Raw genomic sequence first — 27,035 nt, 5'->3', positions numbered from 1 at the left:
TTGATGTAAGGGAGGAGGGTGATGCCATTGTCCTGTTCTGTGATCACCCCTGTCACCCGTCATTGCAAACTTATACATGGAATATTTTGAAACCAATGCCTTGGACAAATCTGAATACAAACCCAAACTCTGGCTTAGATATGTAGATGACACCTTCATAATTTGGCCACATGGGAAAGAAAAACTGGACAGCTTTCTCACACATCTCAACAGCCTACACCCCAAAATACAATTCACCATGGAAATAGAAACCAACAACAAACTTCCATTCCTGGATGTCCTAATCTACAAAAAACCTGATGGCTCCCTAGGACACACTGTCTACCAGAAGAAGACACACACCAACCGCTACTTGAATGCAAAATCCCACCACCACCCCGCACAGATCAATTCCATAGCCAAGACCCTCATTTCCAGAACCAAACGCCTAGCCGACAAAGACCACCTGGAACCTGAATTACACAGTCTCACAAATGTATTAATTTCCAATGGATTCCAAAGAGAGGCAATCAACAACTGAATCTAAAAAGAGACACCCCCCAAGAACCAAGACACAGAACAGGACAATGGCATCGCCCTCCTCCCTTACATCAAAGGCACCACAGATAAAATCAGTAAAATTCTCCGCAAACACAACATCAAGACAGCCTTTGGTACAGATAAAAAAATAGCCAACATCCTAAGAAACCCGAAAGACAATATCCAACTAGAAAACCAGGGAGTTTATCAAATACCGTGTAAAATCTGCCCAGCCACATATATTGGACAAACGAACAGGAGAGTAAATGCACGTGTTGCAGAACATAAGAATGCATTAAAGAAAAAAGAAAAAACCTCCTCCCTTTCCCAACACTTCAAAACCACAGGACATGAAATTGATTTTGACAGTACCAAATTTATTTCCAAAACAGAACACTACAGCAAAAGAATAATCATGGAAGCCATCGAGATAGAAAAACATCCCCAAAATCTGAACAAGCGGGATGATACCTCTCGCTTACCAGACATCTGGAAACAAGCCCTCAAAAATATATATATATATATATATATATATATATATATATATATATATTTGTTTTCGTAGATTTTCACGGGTATATGTATGTAGATTGTTCTGAGTTCGGGGTTTACCTCGTGTAATATTTTGAGTGTCTATGCGACGTTTCGGTGAAATCACATTCACCATCATCAGGCTGAAGTTATAAGCTTCATGCTTATAAATTTTATATATATAATTTTTTTCCTTGTTTCTAACCACTCATAAAAGTCGTTCCAAGATTTAAAATACTCTGAGTCTTCTTTGTTATTTATTTTAAGTGTCAGCATATCTGCTTCGGCACAATCCATAATTTTTTTTATCAACATAGAATCATCTGATAGTTCTTTATGTTTCCAAAATTGTGCAATTGAAATTCTGGCTGCTGTTAAAGATTAGATTAGATTAGATTTATTGGATTTATATTTATATTTATAAGATATGTAATGTTAGATAGTGTTCTGCCAGTGGTCTCAACTGCCCATAATTACAGGGTAATTAGTCCAGAAAGACACACGCCACACAATAGAAGGAAAACCCAAAAGTCTTTATCAACAGAAAAACTGAAATAGCTCCCTTTTTAAATGTCAAAGGAATTTTCTGGTACACACAAGGCACAAATTAAATGCAATCCACATGCTCACCCAATAACTGGGAAATTGAGTCCAATTTGAGACACAAGATTGAGACACAATCTTGAACAGCAAAAACCACGATCTTGACGAAACTGTGAATCAGATAAACTTCCATGAGGCTAAAACAGCAGGCTGCTCTTTTATCTGTAGCACTAATTACAGCAGCCCCACCCAACCACAGATGGCCTCATTTTCTCTTGTAATAATCCTTCAGTTGTTGTCTCCTATGCATCACTCTACGCATGCATGAATGTGTCATACATTCTTGTTCAGAATCCAGGGATGATAAGGATGATTGATCTCCTCCTGGGCTGGCTGCCAAACTCCCCTCTTTCAAGTCATCCCCACCTTCTTCTTCTTCCGAGGAAACTTCACTACCTGCATCTGTCGGCAACAAAACAGGCCCATGACATGTTGATGTTTCCCCTGCATCCACCTCCACATTCCTTGGTGCAGGAGCTGGGCCAGAGCTGACCACAACAGATAGTATTGGGTTTTTTTCATTTTCTGCTCAATAATACCTAATGGGAATGCTTCTGATTTTTTACTAATTTGTATTTTAGTCATCTCCTCTAACCAAGGAGAACTTTTGTAATTTATCATTCCTTTCTTTAAGGTAACTGTTGGGTTTTAGCAGCTCTGGGTGCTTTGACCCAACAACAACAGTTCCTGAAAAATGTGATTCCTAAAGACCAAGGATTTAATCACTCTTATGCAGGGATCTTTCATTTTCAGGTACGTGTTGCAAAATGTTGCAGTGTCTTTTTCAACTATTCTAGAGCTTGGATGACAGCACACATTTCTTGTTAGCAATTATTAAAGATCAAAATATCTTTAAATAAAAGTGTAACAACAAAATAAGCACAATCATCAGTATATTAATTAAGATGTGTAAAAAGATGCATACAAAAATGTTAAGAAGGTTTTTTTCAGAATAGCTAAAGTATTCATTACAATCATTTTTAACCACTATTTGGCATTCAATGGAATAAGTCATGTCAGATTCTCTATGATAATCAGTTCCACATATTACATTTAGTTCTGAATATTAAATATAGCCTGCTTTGTAATGCCGATTCCAATATAGATACAAAATACCAGGCTAGGAAGTGCTTCATGACCAGCACTTCATTGGAAGCAACCTATTCTTATTAAGAAGCAGAATCTATAAATGCTACTTGAAACCATTTTTCACTGCTCCCTTATCAGCAACTCAATACACCTAGATCTATATTTCTTCCTGCAAGATCAAATGAAGCAAAGAAAAGCAATCCCTGACCTTACTCCTCTAAATCAAAAGGTCTTGTCTGTAATATTTTTATATTATCTCTTCAAAGTTGCAAGTAACACAAGGTAACTTGCTAATTAGTTTTTGTGCAACTAAGGGGAAAATGTTCCTTTTTTTAAAAAAAAAAGTTAAAATAAAATAAAGAGATCCACTTACCTATCTACTTTTGTTATATGCATCCCTGGGACACTATTTTCTTTCAGGGTAAGTAATGTTATGCTGAGCGCACAGAAGATACAAGAAACACTAAAGCAAACAAATTAAAAAGCATGTGAAAAGACAGAAGAAGAAAAATATAGTAGCTAAAATTATGCCAACCCTATTTATTATACCCTGATATATTTTTATCCTTTTAAACTGGGGATGATTAGTTTAGCAAACAGAAGGATCAGAGGAGACATGATAGCAGTCTTCCAATACTTGAGACGAGGCTACCACAGAGAGAAGTGGGTTAGGCTGTTTTCGAAAGCACCAGAAGGCCAGAAGAGGAATAACCGTTTTTGGAGAAAGGCGACATACAAATCTAAAAAATAATAATAACAGATGGAAGCTGCCCAAGGAGAGATTCAACCTGTAAATAAGGAGGAACTTTCTGATGGTGAGAGCAATCAACCAGAGGAATGGCTTTTCTGTGGAGGTTGTGAGAGCTCCAACACTTAAAACTTTCAAATGGAGATTGGACTGCCATTTGTCCAAAATAATGTAGGTACTCCCGTTTGAGTGGGGGTTGGACTAGATGACCTACAAGGTCCCTTCCAACTCTAATAAATAAGCAAATAAATAAGACATCCTTGTTTCCACTGTTTCTACACACCATTTATATGTTGCCTTTTATTTTCTAAGGTGCTCACAATTCTTTTTCAGGATCTCATCAGTTCTTTTCCACTCATAACTTTCTAGGTATTTGTCATCTCCAAATCCATCCACTCTTCATATATTTGTTTTACAATTCACTCCTCATTCATTCTCTCTGCATGCCTCTCTAAGGCATCTTAACACACTTCTTACATAGTGATAATTCATTCTTTTAGCACTCATTCATATTTGAACCCATCTCTTCTTCTTTTGCCACACACTTCTTAAATACTACATTCCCACTGCATTCAACTTCGTAATTCAAAACAAATTATGTTTCTTTCTTCTATCTACTTAAACTTGCACTCTCATAAAACAAATTGGGTAGAAGCATACCACTACACATAAGTATTTTCTCTTCTTTCAACAGAAACAACGAGAAGTGTTCCTTGCTATCTCAGCACATAACTATATTACCTTTCTACCAGCATTTGTAATCTTAAAAAATTCTCCACCATTTCCTAATCTTTATTAAACATTGTATAAATGTATAAAATCTACTTTCACTAGTCTTTATTCTTCATGTATAACTTGAAGCAATTTGCTTCAGTTCCCCACCAAAGGCAACTGCTTTGTTTTTCGGCAACCTAGTTTTCAGACCATTATGCAATCTAAAGTTTATTACAGATAAATTGTATTCTCAATCAACAACACATATCATCTGCACACAAAAGTACACATGCAGTCACACCCCCAACTTAACTCCTCTAATATCATCATAAGCCTTGCCCATACATTGATTGATCAATACATCCCACTTCCTTGATCCACATCTTATTCAATGTCGAACCATGCATAAACATTATTTGCTTTCATTCATTTCATAGTGCTTTTAATTTCATATTCACATAAAACCTTCATACCTATTTTTACTTGCTTATTACTTATAAAATGACAGTATGGTGATATTACTCCCCTCATATTTCTTTGTGACCTTCCAAAGATGTGACCTTTCAAGGGCTTCATTCTGTTCTGCCCTGGATCTTTCAAAGCTCCCCATCTAAACCACTCCATGCCAAAATTGATCCATAACACTTCAGCTTATGTCTTTGTTTTACAGCTATGGAGATTTGTCCCATAGAGCTAGCAAAGTCATGACACACTCCATTAGGCTGCTAATGATGGCAGAAATGGATTCTTTGGTTTGTCCGTAGTGAAGGCTTCCTTTACTCCTTTCTTGAAACAATCCATCAGCTCTACTTGATAGATGAACACCTGTGCCCTCCAGCTGCTTAAGTGGCCAGTAGAATCCCTTTGTTTCATAAGTAAAATAATAGCTTTTAAACTACTGAATTTAATTGTAGACACAGCCCATTTTATGATTTGGCAAAAGGAACCAAGCAGCTCAGGTTTAATCAATAGTTCTTGAAAATATAATGCTTGTGGAGAATGAAAGGTTTTTTGAAAAAAAGGCAATTAATTTCACATACTCTCTTTGTTATCTAGACTGTTTGAAATGCAGTTTATCTTAGACTGTTTTAATCAATGAATCACACAATAATTCAACAATAAATATACATATGCATCATTTTACTACACAATATCCCTCCATTTTATATTTAAGTAAGTGATTTACTGCTTTCTGAAAGGAAGTGGTTTGAGTATGCCCTTCTGACAAGATTATCTTTAGATGCAGGAGTTTTAGATAACTATCCTCCAGTATTCAATCTCCCTATTTTGTACACAAAATGTTAGAGAAAAGACAAGGTTAGTTCAAAGTTGGGGGTTTTTTTCTTTGTTGTAAAGAAAAGAAGGGGGATATTTTAATTAGAATAGCGTTCTAGAGTTTGGGTCATCCAGTGAAACCAATTCCATTTGATTCAAGATAGATTGAAACACCCCAATTCATTAATCACAATATAATTACCTTACAGAATTGGCTGTCATAGGGGTGGAGTTAAGTATAGGAACTTTAAAATGGGATTAGAAGGATTCACTTATGATCATAACTATAGAATCAGGTGCAATATCTCTTTGAATATTTCATATGTAAAAGCAGAATCAACATAGAAGGATTTTATGTTATCATTAGCATTCTTAAAACACCTGAATGCTTGTTGTTAAAAAGAGGAGACTAATTTGTAGTCTAATACTGCAAGGCTCATTATAATACATTATTAATCTACGAAATTATTCAGGGTCAAGACTAGTATTTCCTACCTGACTGCGGAAAATTGCTTTAGACACTTCCTAAAGTCAGACTGCTAGTTAAGATCTTAGACTGGGGAAATCCAGATAAAAGCCTTGATTCACTGAAAACATTAATTTTGTTTTGGAAAATTCATTAGTTGTAGATGATCATTATTATTTTCCAGTAATTTGGAAATGAAAAGAGTTGCAATGGATGCAATGTTCTTGTACAGTATAACATTAAATTATACAAATTTGAATGTTAATTATTCTCAAAAAGCTTAATTCCCTATATTCCAGCAATTTCCTTTTAAATCTATTTTACTAATTAAAGTAGAAGGTAAGTAAAGTATGTACATACAGTAGTTTATATGTTTAATCCCCCATTTGTTTTCAAATTAGACAGACTTAAATGTTATTAATTCTATTGTATAACTACTGTAGATATGGATATACAGTACATGTAAAATTAACTTTGTTTCATTAAGAGACATTTATAAATTTAGAGGAGGGTATTTTTTTCTCTCTGCCTTTTTATGGCCTTTATTTCATTTTGCATATATATATATATTTAAAAATATAGTTTTCACTCAATCATGAAACTTTCTGTTAATTTCAAAACACACATTTTTTCTCAATTATGTCTAACATTCTAACTCAAAAGGTTCTTCAGGATTTATAATGAAAAGACACTTCCATAACCACCACTTGACTTCTAAAGGATAGGAAAGAACTCTACTAATAATTATTTTTAAAAAATCATTTTATGATATGTTATCATAAAAAAACCCTGTTTATCTAAAATTACATTTCTTTATTTTGTTTTGTAGTTCTGGTATTTTGGAAACTGGGTTGATGTGGTGATAGATGACCGACTACCTTTCATGGATGGACATTACTTATCAGTTCATCCCAGGAGCAACAATGAATTCTGGCCACCTCTGGTTGAGAAAGCTTATGCCAAGTAAATATTTCCAAAAGCTGCTTCTATTTCAAATTTTGCTTACATGTTTCACCACTGTTTAGCCAGGATTGCAGACAATAATTCCATATTTGGACATAACAAGCATATTGCCAAGAGATAATTCTTATTCAAAATATAGATAATAATAATAATAATAATAATAATAATAATAATAATAATAATAATAATAATAATAATATAGTCTTGATAGTGTTGCCACCATTCAGAAAAATTTTGAAGAGCAAACTGAATAGTGGCAACACTAGGCTATAAATACATGGGCCATACCTGTCATTAGATACACAGCTGGCATAGTGAACTGGACTCAAGCAGAGCTGGACAACTTGGACAGGAAAACCAGAAAATTAATGACAATCCATCATGCACTACACCCACGCAGTGACGTTGACAGGCTGTATTTACCAAGGAAAATAGGTGGCAGAGGACTTTTCCAAGTGAAGCAGACAGTGGAGGAAGAGAAGCATGCGTTAGCTGACTATGTGAAGGAGATCAAAGATTCAACGTTGATGGAGGTCAACAATAGGAAGCTTCTCAAGGTGAAGCAAACTAAGGAGCAGTACAGAAAAACTGTAACTCAATGTCGTATGGACAGTTGGCGGAAAAAAGCATTGCATGGCCACTTCTTGGAGAAGATTGAAAGCAAAGTGGATAAAGAAAAGACCTGGTCATGGCTTACAAGTGGAACACTCAAAAAGGAGACAGAAGGACTAATACTGGTGGCACAAGAACAGGCCATTAGAATAAATGCTGTCAAAGCCAGAATTGAAAAATCAACAGACGATCCAAAGTGCAGACTCTGTAAAGAAATAGATGAAACAATCGATCACATACTCAGCTGTTGCAAAAAGATTGCACAGACTGACTACAAGCATAGACACGATGCTGTGGCACAGATGATCCACTGGACCTTGTGCTGGAACTACCATTTACCACTGGCAAAGAACAGGTGGGATCATAAGCCCCAAAAAGTGGTTGAAAATGAGCAAGCAAAACTACTGTGGGACTTCCGACTTCAGACTGACCGAATTCTGAAGCATAACACACCAGACATCCTGATTGTGGAGAAAAATAAAGTATGGATCATCAACATCGCAATCCCAGGGGACAGCAGAATTGAGGAGAAGCAGCTAGAGAAATTAGTGAAATACAAAGATCTAAAAATCGAGCTGCAACGACTCTGGCATAAGTCAGTGAAAGTGATCCCAGTGGTACTTGGCACGCTGGGCGCAGTGCCAAAGGATCTCAGCGGACATTTGAAAACCATCGGAATTGACAAAATCTCCATCTGTCAATTGCAAAAGGCCGCTTTACTGGGATCGGCAAACATAATTCGTCGCTACATCACGCAGTCCTAGGTGTTTGGGAAGTGCCTGACTGGTGATGAAATATGAAATCCAGAATAGTGATCTTGTTTGCTGTGTTGTATTGACATAATAATAATAATAATAATAATAATAATAATAATAATAATAATAATAATAATAATAATATAATTTATTAGATTTGTATGCCGCCCCTCTCTGAGGACTATATAGATATATATGTCTTTGTTCATAGTCATTTACGAATATAATCACCTACCCAGGTTTCATCCAAAGCTAACCTCCTCAACTCATTCTTTGGCTCTGTCCTTGTCAACAGCAATTGCTCATCCTCTAAATTAATCTCTTGCATCACAAACTCTCTCAATGACCTAACCCGAATAGACTTCAGTGAAGAACGAGTTGAAAAAGCATTACCTGACCTTAAACCCTCTCTATCAGTCGGACTAGAGTGTCTATGTGCATACTTCCTTAAAAAACCCTCTCTTGTGCTATAGCTGAACCACTGAGCATAATCTTCGAAAAAAATTTCAAAACCAGAACACTTCACAAACTATGGTCAAAAGCTATGGTCATCCCCATCTTCAAAAAAGGAGACCCTTCTCTTGTCGATAATTACAGACCAATATCACTATGCTGCATCCCATGTAAAGTCATGGAATCAATTATAAATCGATCAATTACTCTCCACCTAGAAACTAACAATCTGTTCTCTAACAAACAATTTGGATTCAGAACAAATCTATCCTGCAACCTGCAGCTCCTCCACTGCAAAAACATATGGACAACTCATCTTGATCAAGGAAAATCTATATATGAAATTTATATTGACTTCTGCAAAGCCTTCGATTCAATGGTCCATGACAAACTACTTCTAAAGCTCAAAATCCTATGGCATCTCAGGATCCCTCCACAGATGGATTAGAGCATTCCTGTCAAACAGACAACAAGTGGTTAAAATAGGAAGCACCATATCTACCCCTGTCCCTGTTGAAAGCAGTGTCCCCCAAGTTAGTGTTCTGGGACCAATGCTCTTCTTCATTCTCTACATCAATGACCTTTGCGATCTCACCACAAGCAACTGTGTTCTCTTTGCAGATGATGTAAACTCTTCAATACCACCGATAACACAACTGCTCTCCCAAAAGACCTAGACTCTGTTTCTGATTGGTCTGACATATGGCAACTCCAAATCTCAACCAGCAAATGCTCTGTCCTTCACATCGGCAAAAAGAATCAGACCTCGGAGTACTAATAACTAAAGACTTAAATGCCAAAGCCCACTGCAACAACATCGTCAAGAAGGCTTTAAGAGTTGTTAATCTAATCCTACGTAGCTTCCGCTCTGGCAATCTCACACTACTTACCAGAGCTTATAAAACTTTCGCCAGACTCATCCTAGAATATAGCTCAACTGTTTGGAACCCATACCGCATTTCTGACATTAATACCCTCGAAAATGTCCAGAGATACTTCACCAGAAGAGCTCTTCATTCCTCTACCCGTAACAGAACCACCCGATGAAACTAGACTTACAATCCTGGGTCTAGAAACCTTAGAACTAAGACGCCTCAAACATGATCTAAGTATTGCCCACAAGATCATATGCTGCAACGTCCTGCCTGTCAAAGACTACTTCAGCTTCAACCACAACAACACAAGAATCCACAACAGATTCAAGCTTAATATTAACCGCTTCAAAATTGACTGTAAAAAATACGACTTTAGTAATCAAGTTGTCGAAGCGTGGAATTTACTACCAGACTCTGTAGTACCATCCCCTAACCCCCAACACTTTATTCTTAGACTATCTCACCAAGTTCCTAAGAGGTCAGTAAGTGCACCAGAGTGCCTACCATCTCCTGTCCTATAGTCTCTCTCATATCTCATATATCTTCTCTTCTATCCCTATATCTTTTTCTGCTATTCTCTATAGTTATATTTTACTCCTTTATTTTCTCCTCTATTCTCCCTTTAATACATTCTACCTGATTATATCCTCTATAACCCTCATTGTGTACTGGACAAAACAAACAAACAAATAAATAAATTTGGAGGAAGGAATGAAATAACATGGATATATCTGCGTAGTCATCAAAAATCAAGGTCTTCTTACTGAACCCCTATCATCTTCTCTCTGGAAATGTATTCATATATTTAGGCTCCATCTGATACTTGCTTTTTCTAACCACACTTTTCTAATAATCAGCACCGGTCAGTGGTGGGTTGCTCCCAGGTCAGCCTGATTCTGCAAACTGGTATGTTTGTGTGTGTGTCTGTATACATATGAATGTGTATGTATGTGTGTGTGTAATATATATATATATATATATATATATGTAGATTGTTCTGAGTTCGGGTTTTGCCCTGTGTAATGTTTTGCATGTCTATGCGACGTTTCGGTGAAATCCCATTCACCATCATCAGGCTGGAGTTCCAATCTTTGTGTTTTTGCAAATGAATATTAGCAACTGACATTTCTTCTTAGCATGTAGTGTGGGGGTGGAGATTTGCTTTGAATGTAGCAAATAGATTGGGTGACTATGCTTCCGTGATCTGATTGGTTGGTGTAATCATGGTTATAGAAGGAATGGCATGAAGATTATGAAGTGTTTTGTTTAAGTCTGATTTCCAAATATAAAATTCTAAAATCATAATAATTAAAGGATTGACATATTGATTATAATGAAGTGTTTATTTTGTTTAAGGCTGGTTTCCAAATCTCTGGCAGGCGCGAGGTATCATCCCTTTTATTTAAACAAAAGGATCTCTTTTCAATTTCGATAGCTTCTAGAGAGATTCTTTTATATAAATTCTCTGTTTTGTGGAGTAATTTAGTTTTTTCAAAGTCAATTTCGTGCCCTGTTCTTTTAATGTGCTGGACAAGGGAGGAGGTCTTCTCCTGTTTCTTGACTGCATTCATATGTTCTGCCATGCGCTGGCTCACTCTTCGGTTAGTTTGTCCAATGTATGTGGCTGCACATGTTTTGCAAGGGATTTCATAGATTCCTTGGTATTCTAATTGGATTTTATCTTTGGGGCTCCTTAGGATATTAGATATTTTTTGGTTAGTGCAAAATGAGGTTTTGATGTTATGTTTTTGTAGAATTTTACTAATTTTATCCGTGGTGCCTTTGATGTAAGGAAGGATGGTGGTGCCATTGTCCTGTTCTTGATCTTGTTTTTTGGGGGGTGTCTCTTTATTGATTAGGTTTGTTATTGTTTTCTCTTTGAATCCATTAGAAATTAGTACATCTTTGAGTTTGTTCAATTCAGTTTTTAAGTGCTCATGGTCAGCTAAGCGTTTGGTTCTGGTGATGAGGGTTTTGGCTACTGAGGTGATTTGTGCGGGGTGGTGGTGTGAGTGTGCATTTAGATAACGGTTGGTATGGGTTTTCTTTTGGTAGATAGTATGTCCTAGGTTGCCATTGGGTTTTTTATAGACCAGTACATCTAGAAAGGGAAGTTGATCATTGATTTCTGTTTCCATAGTAAACTGTATTTTGGGGTGTAGGCTGTTGAGATGAGTGAGGAAATTGTCTAGTTTTTCTTTACCATGTGGCCAAATTACAAAGGTATCATCAACATATCTCAGCCAAAGTTTGGGTTTGTATTTGGCTTGCTCTAAAGCATTATTTTCGAAATATTCCATATAGAGGTTGGCTATGACAGGTGATAGAGGTGATCCCATGGGGGCTCCCTCTATTTGTTTATATCTTTGTTCATTATAGATGAAGTATGTATTGGTCAGGCAGTGGTTGGTAAGGTCTAGGATATATTTGGGGGGTTTGTGTTTGTCTTGGATAGCTGTCAAGGCTTCTGTAATAGGTATTTGTGTGAACAGGGACACGACATCGAAACTTACAAGTAGGTCATCGGGTTGTAGGTTTTGTTTTTTAATTATTTGTATAAAGTGGGATGAATTTTGAACATATGAGGTAATAGTTTCTGTATATGGTTGAAGGTATTTGGCTAAAAATTTGGCAAGGTTTTGTAGAGGGGAGCCTATAGAACTGACTATTGGCCTGAGAGGTATTCCTTCTTTGTGTATTTTTGGAAGGCCATAGAGTTTTGGACATATGGAAGATTTTTCTCTGGGGATGATTTTTTGCTGGATTTCTTCGCTGATGGGAGAGGCCTTGATTTTAGATTTGGTGGTTTTTTCTAGGTAGGTGGTAGGATCTGTGCTTAGGAGTTTGTAGGCCGAGTTTTTTAGTAGATTTGTCATTTTTTCCTTGTATGCTGCTGTGTTCATTACTATAGTGGAGTTTCCTTTATCAGCTGGGAGTATTATTATATCCTGGTTTTTCTTTAGATTGATAAGTGCCTCTCTTTCTTCCTGCTGTATGTTGCTTTTTGGAGGTTTACTAGAGCACAGAATATTAGTGACTTGGAGTCTGATTTTGTTAGCAGTATCTGGGTTGATTTTATGTAAAGTTGTTTCAATTCCACATATGATATTTTCAGTTGGTATTCGTCTTGGAGTTATTGCAAAATTAAATCCTTTTGAAAGGATATTGGTTTCTGTAGTGGTGAGTATCTTGTCTGATATGTTATGTACTGTTTTGGTCATAAAACCCAGCCCTCCACAACAACTTATGACCAAAACAGTACATAACATATCAGACAAGATACTCACCACTACAGAAACCAATATCCTTTCAAAAGGATTTAATTTTGCAATAACTCCAAGACGAATACCAACTGAAAATATCATATGTGGAATTGAAACAACTTTACATAAAATCAACCCAGATACTGCTAACAAAATCAGACTCCAAGTCACTAATATTCTGTGCTCTAGTAAACCTCCAAAAAGCAACATACAGCAGGAAGAAAGAGAGGCACTTATCAATCTAAAGAAAAACCAGGATATAATAATACTCCCAGCTGATAAAGGAAACTCCACTATAGTAATGAACACAGCAGCATACAAGGAAAAAATGACAAATCTACTAAAAAACCCGGCCTACAAACTCCTAAGCACAGATCCTACCACCTACCTAGAAAAAACCACCAAATCTAAAATCAAGGCCTCTCCCATCAGCGAAGAAATCCAGCAAAAAATCATCCCCAGAGAAAAATCTTCCATATGTCCAAAACTCTATGGCCTTCCAAAAATACACAAAGAAGGAATACCTCTCAGGCCAATAGTCAGTTCTATAGGCTCCCCTCTACAAAACCTTGCCAAATTTTTAGCCAAATACCTTCAACCATATACAGAAACTATTACCTCATATGTTCAAAATTCATCCCACTTTATACAAATAATTAAAAAACAAAACCTACAACCCGATGACCTACTTGTAAGTTTCGATGTCGTGTCCCTGTTCACACAAATACCTATTACAGAAGCCTTGACAGCTATCCAAGACAAACACAAACCCCCCAAATATATCCTAGACCTTACCAACCACTGCCTGACCAATACATACTTCATCTATAATGAACAAAGATATAAACAAATAGAGGGAGCCCCCATGGGATCACCTCTATCACCTGTCATAGCCAACCTCTATATGGAATATTTCGAAAATAATGCTTTAGAGCAAGCCAAATACAAACCCAAACTTTGGCTGAGATATGTTGATGATACCTTTGTAATTTGGCCACATGGTAAAGAAAAACTAGACAATTTCCTCACTCATCTCAACAGCCTACACCCCAAAATACAGTTTACTATGGAAACAGAAATCAATGATCAACTTCCCTTTCTAGATGTACTGGTCTATAAAAAACCCAATGGCAACCTAGGACATACTATCTACCAAAAGAAAACCCATACCAACCGTTATCTAAATGCACACTCACACCACCACCCCGCACAAATCACCTCAGTAGCCAAAACCCTCATCACCAGAACCAAACGCTTAGCTGACCATGAGCACTTAAAAACTGAATTGAACAAACTCAAAGATGTACTAATTTCTAATGGATTCAAAGAGAAAACAATAACAAACCTAATCAATAAAGAGACACCCCCCAAAAAACAAGATCAAGAACAGGACAATGGCACCACCATCCTTCCTTACATCAAAGGCACCACGGATAAAATTAGTAAAATTCTACAAAAACATAACATCAAAACCTCATTTTGCACTAACCAAAAAATATCTAATATCCTAAGGAGCCCCAAAGATAAAATCCAATTAGAATACCAAGGAATCTATGAAATCCCTTGCAAAACATGTGCAGCCACATACATTGGACAAACTAACCGAAGAGTGAGCCAGCGCATGGCAGAACATATGAATGCAGTCAAGAAACAGGAGAAGACCTCCTCCCTTGTCCAGCACATTAAAAGAACAGGGCACGAAATTGACTTTGAAAAAACTAAATTACTCCACAAAACAGAGAATTTATATAAAAGAATCTCTCTAGAAGCTATCGAAATTGAAAAGAGATCCTTTTGTTTAAATAAAAGGGATGATACCTCGCGCCTGCCAGAGATTTGGAAACCAGCCTTAAACAAAATAAACACTTCATTATAATCAATATGTCAATCCTTTAATTATTATGATTTTAGAATTTTATATTTGGAAATCAGACTTAAACAAAACACTTCATAATCTTCATGCCATTCCTTCTATAACCATGATTACACCAACCAATCAGATCACGGAAGCATAGTCACCCAATCTATTTGCTACATTCAAAGCAAATCTCCACCCCCACACTACATGCTAAGAAGAAATGTCAGTTGCTAATATTCATTTGCAAAAACACAAAGATTGGAACTCCAGCCTGATGATGGTGAATGGGATTTCACCGAAACGTCGCATAGACATGCAAAACATTACACAGGGCAAAACCCAAACTCAGAACAATCTACATACATATACCCGTGAAAATTTACGAAAACAAATATATATATATATATATATATATATATATATATATATATATATAATATTTTCAAAAAGAAAATAAAAATTAACACAAAGATACAGAATAAAGAAGAAAAGATATAGAAAGAAAGCAAAGAGGAAGCAAAAAATACAAGAAAAGAAAAAAGTTAAAGAAGAAATAAAAGGAAAAAACTAGATTGGAAACATTCGTTTTAACTAAAATAAACCATGGATTTCCATTTTTAAACATTCAGGAGGAAACTATGATTGTATACTTACTTTTATTACGTGTTATTATTGTAGTGAACTCTGATTCCTCTTTTTTCCTTTTGCATGAATATATATAAGCTCAAAATAAAATAAAACAAAAACTTGAAACATGCTTTTTGGTATTTGGTATGCCACTATGTGATGAACAGTCAATCATGTGAGCTAAATAAAACTGGAGCAAATAATAAAGGGCAAATAATAATAAAAGGCTGTGATTAATTTCATTCTAATTTTTCTGTTTACCTATCTGTGCCCGATCTCCTTCCAACAGAGAAAATGTTTTTAACTTCAGCTTGTAACCAAGGGTGCTGTTTTGTTTTTCAGTATGTGATGCATTATGTAGTTGTTGCATGCAGCATTAAACAATGTATAAAAGGCTTATCTGGGGAGAAAGATTTGTAAGAAAAGAAAACAGCAGGGAAGTTCTTAGAAGTATTTCGAGTTATTTTGAGAGACAAATACAGACCAGAAGCAAATCTTTCTAAAACTTTTTCTTGCAGAAGACTATTTCTGAAGCTTGTCTTTACATATCATCACAACCCAGCTTCACTTTGAGTTTGCCCTTCTTCCTGAGAGACTGGGGATATTTCCAACTATTGGAGCCCATTATTTTCTGGGCTAGAGATATGGTTAAATAAGACTCATTGTACTTAACCATTTCAAAAAATGGAACCACTATTTTATTATTTATTTATTTATTTGTTTGTTTACACACATATAAGATTACAGAAAAAGATTACAGAAAAAAATATAAACATTGTGAATACATAAAATGTATAAACATGGTTATGAATATCTCAGGGGCCGCCTTCTGCTGCATGAATCCCAGCGACCAGTTAGGTCCCACAGTGGGTCTTCTCCAGGTCCCGTCAACTAAACAATGTCACTTGGCGGGACCCAGGGGAAGAGCCTTCTCTGTGGCGGCCCCGGCCCTCTGGAACCAACTCCCCCCAGAGATTAGAATTGCCCCCACCCTCCTTGCCTTTCGTAAGCTTCTTAAAACCCACCTCTGCCGCCAGGCATGGGGGGACTGAGATACTCTTTCCCCCTAGGCCTTTACAATTTTATGCATGGTATGTCTGTATGTATGTTTGGTTTTATAATAAGGGTTTTTAACTGTTTTAATATTGGATTGTTATATGCTGTTTTTATTACTGTTGTTAGCCGCCCCGAGTCTACGGAGAGGGGCGGCATACAAATCCAATAAATAAATAAATGAGATAGTTACAAATACCTGGGGACATTAGGACATGGACAACAAGTACGCTGGTGAGCTTATGCACACCCCTTACCAACCTCTTAGGAATGGGGTGAGGTTGACAATAGACAATCTAAGGTTAAAGATTTTGGGGTTGAAGAAGAAACCACAGATTCTGATTTTTTCGTATTTTTTGCCATCGAGTTAGGAACAGTTTACATTGCTTGTGTCTATTGTGTTCTCATGTACTGCTGCAGTTGAAGCTGAAGTAATCATTGACAGGTAGGATATTGTAGCAGATAATTTTATGTGTTACACTTAGGTCAGATCGAAGGCGACATAATTATAAATAGTCGAAGCCCAAAATTTCAAGTCTGGTGGCATAAGGAATTATGTTGCAAACAGAGGAGTAGAGGATACTTCTCATGAAATATCTCAGGACAGTTTCAATTGTATTAATGTCTGATATGTATTGTGAGTTCCGGACAGATGAGTTGTATTCAAGAACTGGTCTAGCAAATGTTTTTAATGCTCTAGTTAAAAGTACAATATTACCAGAGAAGAAGCTACACAAGATTAACTTAACCACTCTTAATCCTCTTCTGGCAATGTTGTTGCAGTGGGCTCTAGCACTTAGATCATTAGAGCTGGGTACTCCAAGATACTTAACAGTAATAATTAAAATAATAATACTGAAACTTTGAGGTCACTTTCCATTCAGATTAATAGAAAGTGGGAGGAAACACATGCTACCTTGGAGAGTCTGTCATAATGTGCTCCACAATAACTCTAGAAAATAAATGGACTTGCTCTGTTTCTCATTTTCACTGGATAACTGTATTTTTTGGTGACCACAAATATTTTTCAGTTCTCTTAATTGCCTATCAGGTATTGAACCTATTCCAGGACATGCATAGGGCTAGATGGATGTGTATAAATTCATTTATGTGGATGGGAAAGAAAGAAAGAAAGAAAGAAAGAAAGAAGAAAGAAGGAAGGAAGGAAGGAAAAGAAAAAGAAGAGTTGAATTAAATCCAAGGAAAAAAACTGTGTTGAATTGAGAAATAAAATAAATCTAAAACAATGAACTATTAACAAATATATAGTATTTACTGACTTTTAGTTGACAAAGAAAAATATTAGCCTATTAAGTAAATAAAAAATTACAATGTAATATAAATATTCTTTCAGTGTAAAGCTGTGTTTCTATTTCTAATCTGAGTTAACAGCAGTACTGGTGCCAGGAAAAAAATTACCATTAACCTGCCTGAACTTCTCTAACCATCAATTTTCTTTTATATTTTTATACATATAAACATTCTGTGTTGTTTCACTTGCTGCCTACCCTGAATGTCTTCCCTTTGCTTCTAGATTGCGTGGTTCTTATAAGAATTTGCACTATGGCCTTATCTCAGAAGCTTTCGTGGATCTCACAGGTGGGGTCCAGTTGACATACCAACTTAGAAACCCCACTGATCATTTGTTTGAAATAATGAAAACTGCTGCTTTAACAGGCTGTCTCATGGCATGCACCACTGAAGAGGTAAGTTGGAAGTTCGCTTTACAGAGATTGGTATCCTGTTGTTCAAAAGAGATTACCCCCGGAAGCCGAGTAACGACGCTGAGACATGTTGTGGATTAAATACGGGTCATTTATTGAATTATCATAAATTTAAATAAATTTGAATACATCAATTTAAATATTTAAATTCAGAACGAACTAAGGACCTGCAGAGGCCAAAACTAACGGGGCAGAAATTCCTACCAGAAAATTCCTTGGCAACTTTGGGCAAAACTCCTTGCTGAACCAGGTGAAGGTACCACCTTCACCCATATCCAAGCCTCCTTCGTCGTGTGGGAGGAGTTCACCCTCCAATCCCCGTGGGAAATTGGATCCGGTGATTCCCATGGACATCCTCTCTCCAATCCCCGACATTGTTCCAACCTCTAGTTCCTGGAGAGAGACGGTTCATCACCCTTTGAAGGATGCCCCAAAGGAGCATGCGCAGTCACTTCTAATTACCCATTTCCGCCCCTAACCTGCCAAACCCCAATGACCAAAGGGAGGCCTATACCACTAAGTGTGCCGCACCCCCTAACCAATCCAGTCTGCACCATCAGTGTGGAATAGGCGAAAAAACAGCCGCCTCTAAAGGAGAGGCCGCAAAAAATTCCTATTCGGCCCCGAAGCGACCTCCTCAGGACACACTATTGAGAGCGGAGGGTAGGCGGGTGTTCGCTGGAAGGCGCCAGAGCAAGGGGGAGGTCCTGTCTGGATCGCCCTTAAATAGGGCGATCTAGGACCTCCCTCCAGTCCCAGTAGGCAGCGCGCCACCCTGGCGTGCTGCCAAAAGCCGAACTTCCGGGTTCCAGAGGAACCCGGAAGTACGGAGCTCAGGAAGCTGCTGGCAGCATCTCCTGGGCTCCGAAGGTAATTTCGGCTAGCGGTTTTACACCGCTGGCCGGGCATTTACCCCCAGAAGCCGAGTAACGATGCTGAGACATGTTGTGGATTAAATACGGGTCATTTATTGAATTTACATAAATTTAAATAAATTTGAATATGTCTATTTAAATATTTAAGTTCAGAACGAACTAAGGACCTGCAGAGGCCAAAATTAACGGGGCGGAAATTCCTACCAGAAAATTCCTCGGCAACTTTGGGCAAAACTCCTTGCTGAACCAGGTGAAGGTACCACCTTCACCTGGATCCAAGCCACGCCCCTTCGTCGTGTGGGAGGAGTTCACCCTCCAATCCCCATGGGAAATTGGATCCGGTGATTCCCATGGACATCCTCTCTCCAATCCCCGACATTGTTCCAACCTCTAGTTCCTGGAGAGAGACGGTTCATCACCCTTTGAAGGATGCCCAAAAGGAGCATGCGCAGTCACTTCTAATTACCCATTTCCGCCCCTAACCTGCCACGGAGGCGGGTCAGATCTCAATCTTGGCCCCCCGACCCCCACCCAGCCTCCTAAACTAATTCCTGGAGGCACCTCTGCAGGTCCGACAGGAAAATGGCGTTCCCCTCCTCTGAGAGGTGAACGCCGTCGGCCCGGTAGAGCCAGGGCTTTCAAATTTTATCCAGGGATGTTTCACTACACCCCCCCAACTCCCTAACAACCTTTCCCATGGCCCGGTTGACCCTAACCTGGCCGTTTAAGCATTAGGGGATACAGGCTCCGCCAGACCAATTCTGGGGAGAATCGCAGACCACACGATACGTGTGTCTGGATACGCAGCAGCGATGGCCCTCAGGTCATTGTGGGCTTGGAGCCCACCGCCAAGCCACTCAGAAAACCAAGGTCACTGCCCCCGAGGTGGACCAACAACTCGGGGGCTCTCTCGGATCGGCACCGGCCAAAAACAGGGGGAGGAGCCCACCCAGTGCAGGCCCCTGCGACCCATCCAGACGACATCCATCTTCCAGCCCAGAGGCTGCTGCGATCCGATGGAAGACCTCGCAGCAAAACATCCAGCCCAGAAAACATAACTGTGGCCACAGGGCCCAACCACGGGCCGGGAACCAGAAACGGCTGAAAGACAAAACAGACAATTAAACTGGCCGATACCGGGGACCCTATTGTGGGGGCCTTACGAAGGGTGGAAGGCCGCAGACCGCCAGCGGCCGATAGCCAGATGCGGTGGTCCGCAAAACTGGCAGTTGTGCCGCAGTAGCGGCGCCTATATGAAAAGGGTGTGTGCCGAACCTGGAGGGATCCGCACCAATTTGCTCCAGGCCCGGACGTGACAGCCCGTAACTGATACCTAGTCAAAGGGGGGCCCCTTACCCTGACCAAAGAAAGATCCGGAGCCTTCACCGCGGTATGCGCGGAAGGCGGCCAAGGCTGCTACTGGGCATACTGCCCTGTCCGTCATAGGGGCTAACCTAATCCCTCGCCGCGACCATGCCGGTCCACTGTGGACTGGCACCGGCGGATGGATACCCCTGTGTCCTGCAGAAGCACATCGCTCTGTTGGAGCGTGCGCAAGCTAGCATCCCTAAACGAGGTGGCCAAATCTCACTTATTCTGAATGCCCCCAAAGAAAAACGTTGTAGCTGTTGCGTGGAAAGGCCGGCTTCGTATTGCGAAGTACCCAGCCTGACCCACGTTTGGCTTAAGGCCAACAGCTGCGCTATGGACAAAGGTTGTTGGGCGTCAGCCGCCAGAGGTGGCCGTTCCTCGGCCCATCCCTCCATCATCCGTCTGACTCGGCAATTGCTACAAGTGTCAGGGAACCCCTGTGCTTTGGCGATGAACTCAGGCCCGCTAACTTACCCTTGATTGTAGTACCTTCATACCACGGTGGTGTAGCAGCACACAGTGCTCCAACAACCGGTCAATTGGTATGGGCCAAGCCTGCCCGTAGCCCTTGCTAGCCCTAAAGTCCTGAAACTCCTTACCTGCCCTGTGATAAGCAGCCCGGGTGCTGGGAGCTACCGACAGCCCAATGGCCCGATCTGCCCTGTCTCCACCCGCATTCAGAATGCCTCATCGTATTTTTGCCAGGCATCCCCTTTTACCTCAAAGTAAGCCATGGCAATGAGGTCGATATATTTAAGTAAAGCCGTGGCCCTGCCTGGCTCTTTTTGTATTATTATGGTGGCATAGGTCAGGAAGGAGTAAAGCCAGGACATGAAACACCTTGGCACCTTCACCTTTTTGGCCCGGTTAGTTCGGGCCTCCTGGTCCCTCTCCTTCTTGGGCATCTCCCTATTCCCCTCGCCATATCTTATCCCTGATTGAGGGGTGGAGATGATACCCTAAGGGAGTGGATGGAAGGCCCACAGGGACCGCCCCCATGGCCGCCCCCATGGGGTCAGTTGAGGTAGCCACGCTGACACTGGCCGTCCCTACTGCAGAAAAACAGCCGCAAGGGGGGCAAATCCCGGTACAGCCACCGACCCCCCCCACCACTGCAGGAGCCGCCTGGGTCCCCACACTACCTGCTGCGCTATGTGATGGCACTACCTGCCCCAAGGATCCAGGCAGCGGTTGAAACCACTCTGCCGGGGAACCACCGCCCTGGCTCCCCCCGGCCGTTGTCACTGTGCTCACCGCTGGCGCCCCAGTCAGGACCAAATCCGGTTGGACAGCAGCACCCCAAACCTGGGAGCACACTGTTGAAGTGCTGGGCCCCAAAGGGGGCCCCAGCCCAGTTGGCCCCGCTGGGGGGGTTAAGGTGTGTAACCCCTGGAAAACCGGTGTGGGGGTGTTGGCAACTGACTCACCCCTGCCATCCAATGGAGCCCCGGGGGCCCCGGCCGTCGTGCTGGAATCCCGTGATGCAGGGCCGCTCTGGTCCGGAGCCGGGTCCTGGACTTCCTCGTTGCCTGGAGGGGCTCCCAATGCTGCCGAGGGCCTAGATCCGCGGCGTGCCCCGAAGGCGGCTTCCCAGCGGGCATCCATGCGGTCCAGGTGATCTAAAAGGGCAGAAAAAGATTGAGCGGATATGATTGGCTCGGGCCTTGTGGTGGCCTGGTTGTCCGGGAGGGGCTGAATGCAGGGGGCAGGGGCTACTTCCCCTGCCTCCCTGGCCCTCCTTGAAAGAACCCTTGCCCTCTGAGGGCAAGGACCCTGGGGACCCTGCGGGGAGGCTCGCTTCTTGGGGGCCATGCTTGTGCAGGCCCCAAAAATGAAAATTCAAAGATATAAAATTAAAAGAGAGGCCTGCAAAAACAGGCCCAAACACACCCCAGCCACCCGGACGGGAGGGCGTGGGGCCCCTAAAAACGGGGAAAAACCCGATCAACCCAGGTAAAATAAAATAATCAAAAACAAAATACCGGAAATTTTTTTGGGAGAGCCCTGAGGCCCTCCTGAATCCCAATAAAACCCTGATCCCTGTAAGGGATGGCTTAATAAGGCACAAAGGCCTTGTTACCCTTCCCACCAGAAGGAAAATGGAAAGGATGAAAAATAGAGTAGGCCCACAAAACAGGCCCAAAACACTCCCTGCCTCCCGGATGGGAAGGCGTGGGGAGGGGGCAAATGGGAGAAAACCGGGTAAAGAAAAATTAATAGTACAAAAAACCCCCAGACCTTGCTACCCTTCTAACCCAATGGGTGGGGGTGGGGGCGGTGGGTGGGCAAGGCCCCTTGCCTCTGTCTCAACCCAGCCCCACCCAAACCCGCTAAGAATTTTTTGAGGGGTGTGTGTAAAAATCTCCCACCCCTCTGGAGGAGCAAAGACTAAATCCCCCACCACCCTTTTACCACCTAAAATGAAGGATCAGAGGCCGAGGCCTCTGATCCAACGCAGTAACCTGGGTTGGGCGAGGCCTAACAGGCCTCACCACGTGGCAAAATACCACCCCTTATAATGGAGAGTAGGCTATCCTACTCTCCAACACCAAACGTGAGGTGGAAAAAAGGTGGGGGTGGGCAATTACACGGGGGGGTTTCGAGCTCCCACCCCACCCAAAAGAAGCAAAACCCCAACCCGCAAAAACCCCTTGCTGTAAAGCAAAAACCCCGAGCCCAAGTAAATTCCCCTTAAAAGGGGGGGGGGGGGGAAAGAACAAGAAAAATGAATCCAAAGCCAAAGCCTTGGATTCACCACCTGCGCGAGGCCCGATATGCCTCGCCACGTGTAGTATCCAGAAAGCGAACAACCGATAGCCTGGTTGTTCGCTGGAGGGCGCCAGAGCAAGGGGGAGGTCCTGTCCGGATCGCCCTTAAATAGGGCGATCTAGGACCTCCCTCCAGTCCCAGCAGGCAGCGCGCCACCCTGGCGCACTGCCAAAAGCCGAACTTCCGGGTTCCAGAGGAACCCGGAAGTACGGAGCTCAGGAAGCTGCCGGCAGCGTCTCCTGGGCTCCGAAGGTAATTTCCGCCAGCGGTTTTATGCCGCTGGCCGGGCATTTCTCAGAATAGTTTCTCTAAAATTACTAGGAAAAAAATCCTTTAGATATCAAAACAACATGTTAACAAGTTAACTCAAAATTTAATAAGAAAGGATTTGGAATGTTCAGCTCCAACATAATCTATTATGGAATTGGCAATACTGAGAGTCAGTTTGGTGTAGTGGTTAAGAGACCAGGCTAGAAATTGGGGGAATGTGATACATTATCCATGAAAGCCATCATCACAGGAGGTTTTTAAGAAGAGACTGGACATTCACTTGTCTAAAATGGGTCCTCTGTTTGAGGAGGGGGTTGGACTAGAAGACCTCAAAGGTTTCTTCCAGCTCTATTCTGATTGATCGATTGACTTTGGGCCAGTCATTCTTTTCTTAGCTCAAACCAGGAATGGACTACTGCCCGGATTGGGTGGTGGTGGTGTAAGGGACGCAGTGGGGTAGCGTAAATGGAGCTCCACCCCAGAGCACCCAATTTGCACTGGAAGATGTTGAAAGAAAATGCAGGGCGTCCTGCATAAGCCATGCCCACAGTATGGTAATAAAAATTTTGGTAGCCCATCACTGGCACAACCCATCACACAGCATTGTTGTGGGGAAAACAAGGAGGAAGGAGAAGTATTGTGGGTGTTTGCCACTTTGAGTAATTTGTTAAACTAATAAAGGCTGGAAACAAACAGACAAGCAATGGGCACAGCTAGCATTTACCATCCCACCCCACCCAAAAAGTGGGGGGAAACCCCCTGATGTATAAGGTTGTTAAGAAATGTTTTTCTACCTTTTTTTAAAAAAAACTTTCTTAAAAATTGGCATACAGTCGCAGCATGCTTTCTGCAGAAAGATTTCTACAGCTTATCTTCTATTTCTTGGTCATTTCATGGAGCACCAGAGAAAATCCAATGTCTATGTATACAGAGCCCAGTGCTGCTATAAACTCACCACACTTATTAAAGCTGGAAGGTTCTTTGATCAGCTTATATATTTTCTGAAATACAATTCCCATCGGCCTCTGTTAACTCTCAGTAATAGTGTACTATTTGGGTTTAGGCAGAGTTTCTTAGGAACAAAAATGAGATCCAGAAATTTACTCTGCTAGAGGGGAAGTAGATCATCCTTTCTCAAAAGCAGAAGAGGCAAATTAAAATGCATATGTCTTGTAGTGCTCTTAAGTAACCCCTTTTCACTGTTTATGTGGCTTTAAAAATAGGGAGCTTATCAAACACAGCAGGTGGCAAGTCAAAGCTATTCAGCTGATTTAGCTCAATTATGCTTATGCCAAAATTAGTACATATTCTAAGGGTGAGCACCCATAATTTTAGTGGTGTCTCTCCCATGAAAAAAGATCCCGATTTTTATTTCCATTTTTAAAAAGGTAAATGTAAACCTGTGGATTTTGCTCCATTACTTGTTGCCATTATAGGGGGAGGGGGGGGTAGTGCTTAACTCCATTTCATGGTCATTGAGCCAGTGTTGTCCAAAGACATTTCTGTGCTTACCTTCCTACAGACGTGGGACCTATTTATCTACTCACATTTGCATGCTTTTGAATTACTAGGTGGGCAGAAACTGGAGTGAAGATAGGAACTCACCCTGTTGGGTGGTAGCAGGGTTTCATTCTGGGCTCCTGGTTTTCCAGCCAACAAACCCAGCATCTTAACCCCCGACCCACTGCACCATCAAAATAATTTGATTATTTGTTGGATCAGATGTAAATGTTTAAGAGAGAGTAAACTGTTTTGTTCTTTTTCAGAAAAAGCCAGGTAGCCTAATATTGGAGAATGGAATTGTGCAGCGACATGTCTATGCTGTTACAGATGCCAAAGAGGTAAAATAAATCAATCTCTCCTTTCACTATTGTCTTATCTTCTGTTTTCTTTTTCTTTAGTTTTGTCTATATATTGCTTTATGAACCAGAGGGCAATATTCCTTTCCTGATAGTGATTTTGCCATTTCAGTCCTGCTTTCCAAAAGTACTCCAAACAACTTGTTGTTGGAGTAAAAAAAAAAAAAGATTAATTTAGTCAGCTCCATAGTCAGCCAATGCACTGTTTTCAAGTAAAGGATTAAGAACTCTAAGCCCATAGTTAATATTTATTGTCTAAGCCAATGGCACTAAAAGATAACTTGCTACTGAAAAAAGAAACCCCAGCAAATTTTAAGAGGCTAACAGAATGTAAATGAATGAAGACATAAGTAGGCTCATTCCATGGAGATAATTTAATTTGAAACTATCATAAGCAAATTGATTGTGTTCAATGCAGTGAGAACTAGTAAGCTGCTTAGGATTCATTCATAATGTCAGAAGATTTCAAGGGTTGGAAACCTCATAGTAGAAATGACATTCTATAACTGAAGTAGATATTTTAAGGAGGCTAGTGTGACCTCACAGGACTGATGATTGATCTGATACAAGGCAGAATCATCTTGCTCAAGGACAAAGCTGCCAAAAGAATGGAGTTGCCACAGCAACACTCAAATCTATAGCTGCAGGTGATTTTGATGAGGACTCACAAGATTTCCTGAAAAGAGCATGACAGATGCTCCTTTAAGGTATTAATTTAATGAGTCATTGGCCAACTGCCAGCTTCTGCACTTTCATTTAAATGCCTGCATAGAGGCCCAAGAAAGATTCTTCATTCTGTTTGTTGAGAAGGCATTAATATTCATGTAATTCAACTACCAGGTATTGAGCAGTTGCATCAGACAAAGACCAAAAATCTCCCACCATGTCCCTTTTTTTCCTATGTGAAGAGTGGGATGCATTCTTATTACCATTATCATCGTTGTCCTCACCATCATCATCTAACCATGTGGCATATGTCAGAACAATTTCTGTTGGCTTTTTAGGCACTGAGAAATCTATTTTATTTATTTTATTTTATTTTATTTATTTATTTTGTCCAATACACAATAATATACAATGAAGCTTATAGAGATATAGGAGAGAAGATATATGAGATATAGGAGAGACTATAGGACAGGGGATGGAAGGCACTCTAGTGCGCTTATGTACGCCCCTTACTGACCTCTTAGGAATTTGGAGAGGTCAACCGTGGATAGTCTAAGGGTAAAGTGTTGGGGGTTAGGGCATCAAGTGTTGGGGGTTAGGGAATACTACGGAGTCCGGTAATGAGTTCCACGCTTCAAAAACTCGCTTACTAAAGTTGTATTTTTTACAGTCAAGTTTGGAGCGGTTAATATTAAGCTTGAATCTGTTGTGTGCTCTTGTGTTGTTGTGGTTGAAGCTGAAGTAGTGTTTGATAGGTAGGACATTGCAGAATATGATCTTGTGGGCAATACTTAGATAATATTTAAGGCGTTGTAGTTCTAAGCTTTCAAGACCCAGGATTGTAAGTCTAGTTTCGTAGGGAATTTTGTTTTGGGTAGAGGAGTGAAGGGCTCTTCTGGTGAAGTATCTTTGGACATTTTCAAGGGTGTTATATGTCAGAAATGTGGTATGGGTTCCAAACAGATGAGCTGTATCCTAGGATGCATCTGGCGAAAGTTTTGTAAGCTCTGGTAAGTAGTGTGAGATTTCCAGAACAGAAGCTACATAGGATTAGATTAACAATTCTTGAGGCCTTCTGGGTGATGTTGTTACAGTGG

General features: G+C 40.5%; 1 protein-coding gene across 1 annotated transcript in view; it reads left to right on the top strand.

Annotated features, from left to right (window-relative positions):
• The window catches only part of LOC139161611 (calpain-13-like), a 141,420-nt gene that overhangs the window by 48,330 nt on the left and 66,055 nt on the right, over positions 1-27,035 (top strand). Inside the window, exons 4-7 of the mRNA XM_070740987.1 lie at positions 2,288-2,406; positions 6,775-6,908; positions 17,939-18,110; positions 25,180-25,254. Of these exons, the coding sequence (XP_070597088.1) occupies positions 2,288-2,406; positions 6,775-6,908; positions 17,939-18,110; positions 25,180-25,254 (500 nt within the window). The remainder of the gene's footprint in view (positions 1-2,287; positions 2,407-6,774; positions 6,909-17,938; positions 18,111-25,179; positions 25,255-27,035) is intronic.

Source organism: Erythrolamprus reginae, chromosome 1 (assembly GCF_031021105.1).
Source record: "Erythrolamprus reginae isolate rEryReg1 chromosome 1, rEryReg1.hap1, whole genome shotgun sequence".
In the NCBI taxonomy this organism is placed as follows: domain Eukaryota; kingdom Metazoa; phylum Chordata; class Lepidosauria; order Squamata; family Dipsadidae; genus Erythrolamprus; species Erythrolamprus reginae.
The sequence above is the reverse complement of the archived record's forward strand: the minus strand, read 5'-3'. Positions and strand labels throughout refer to the sequence as shown.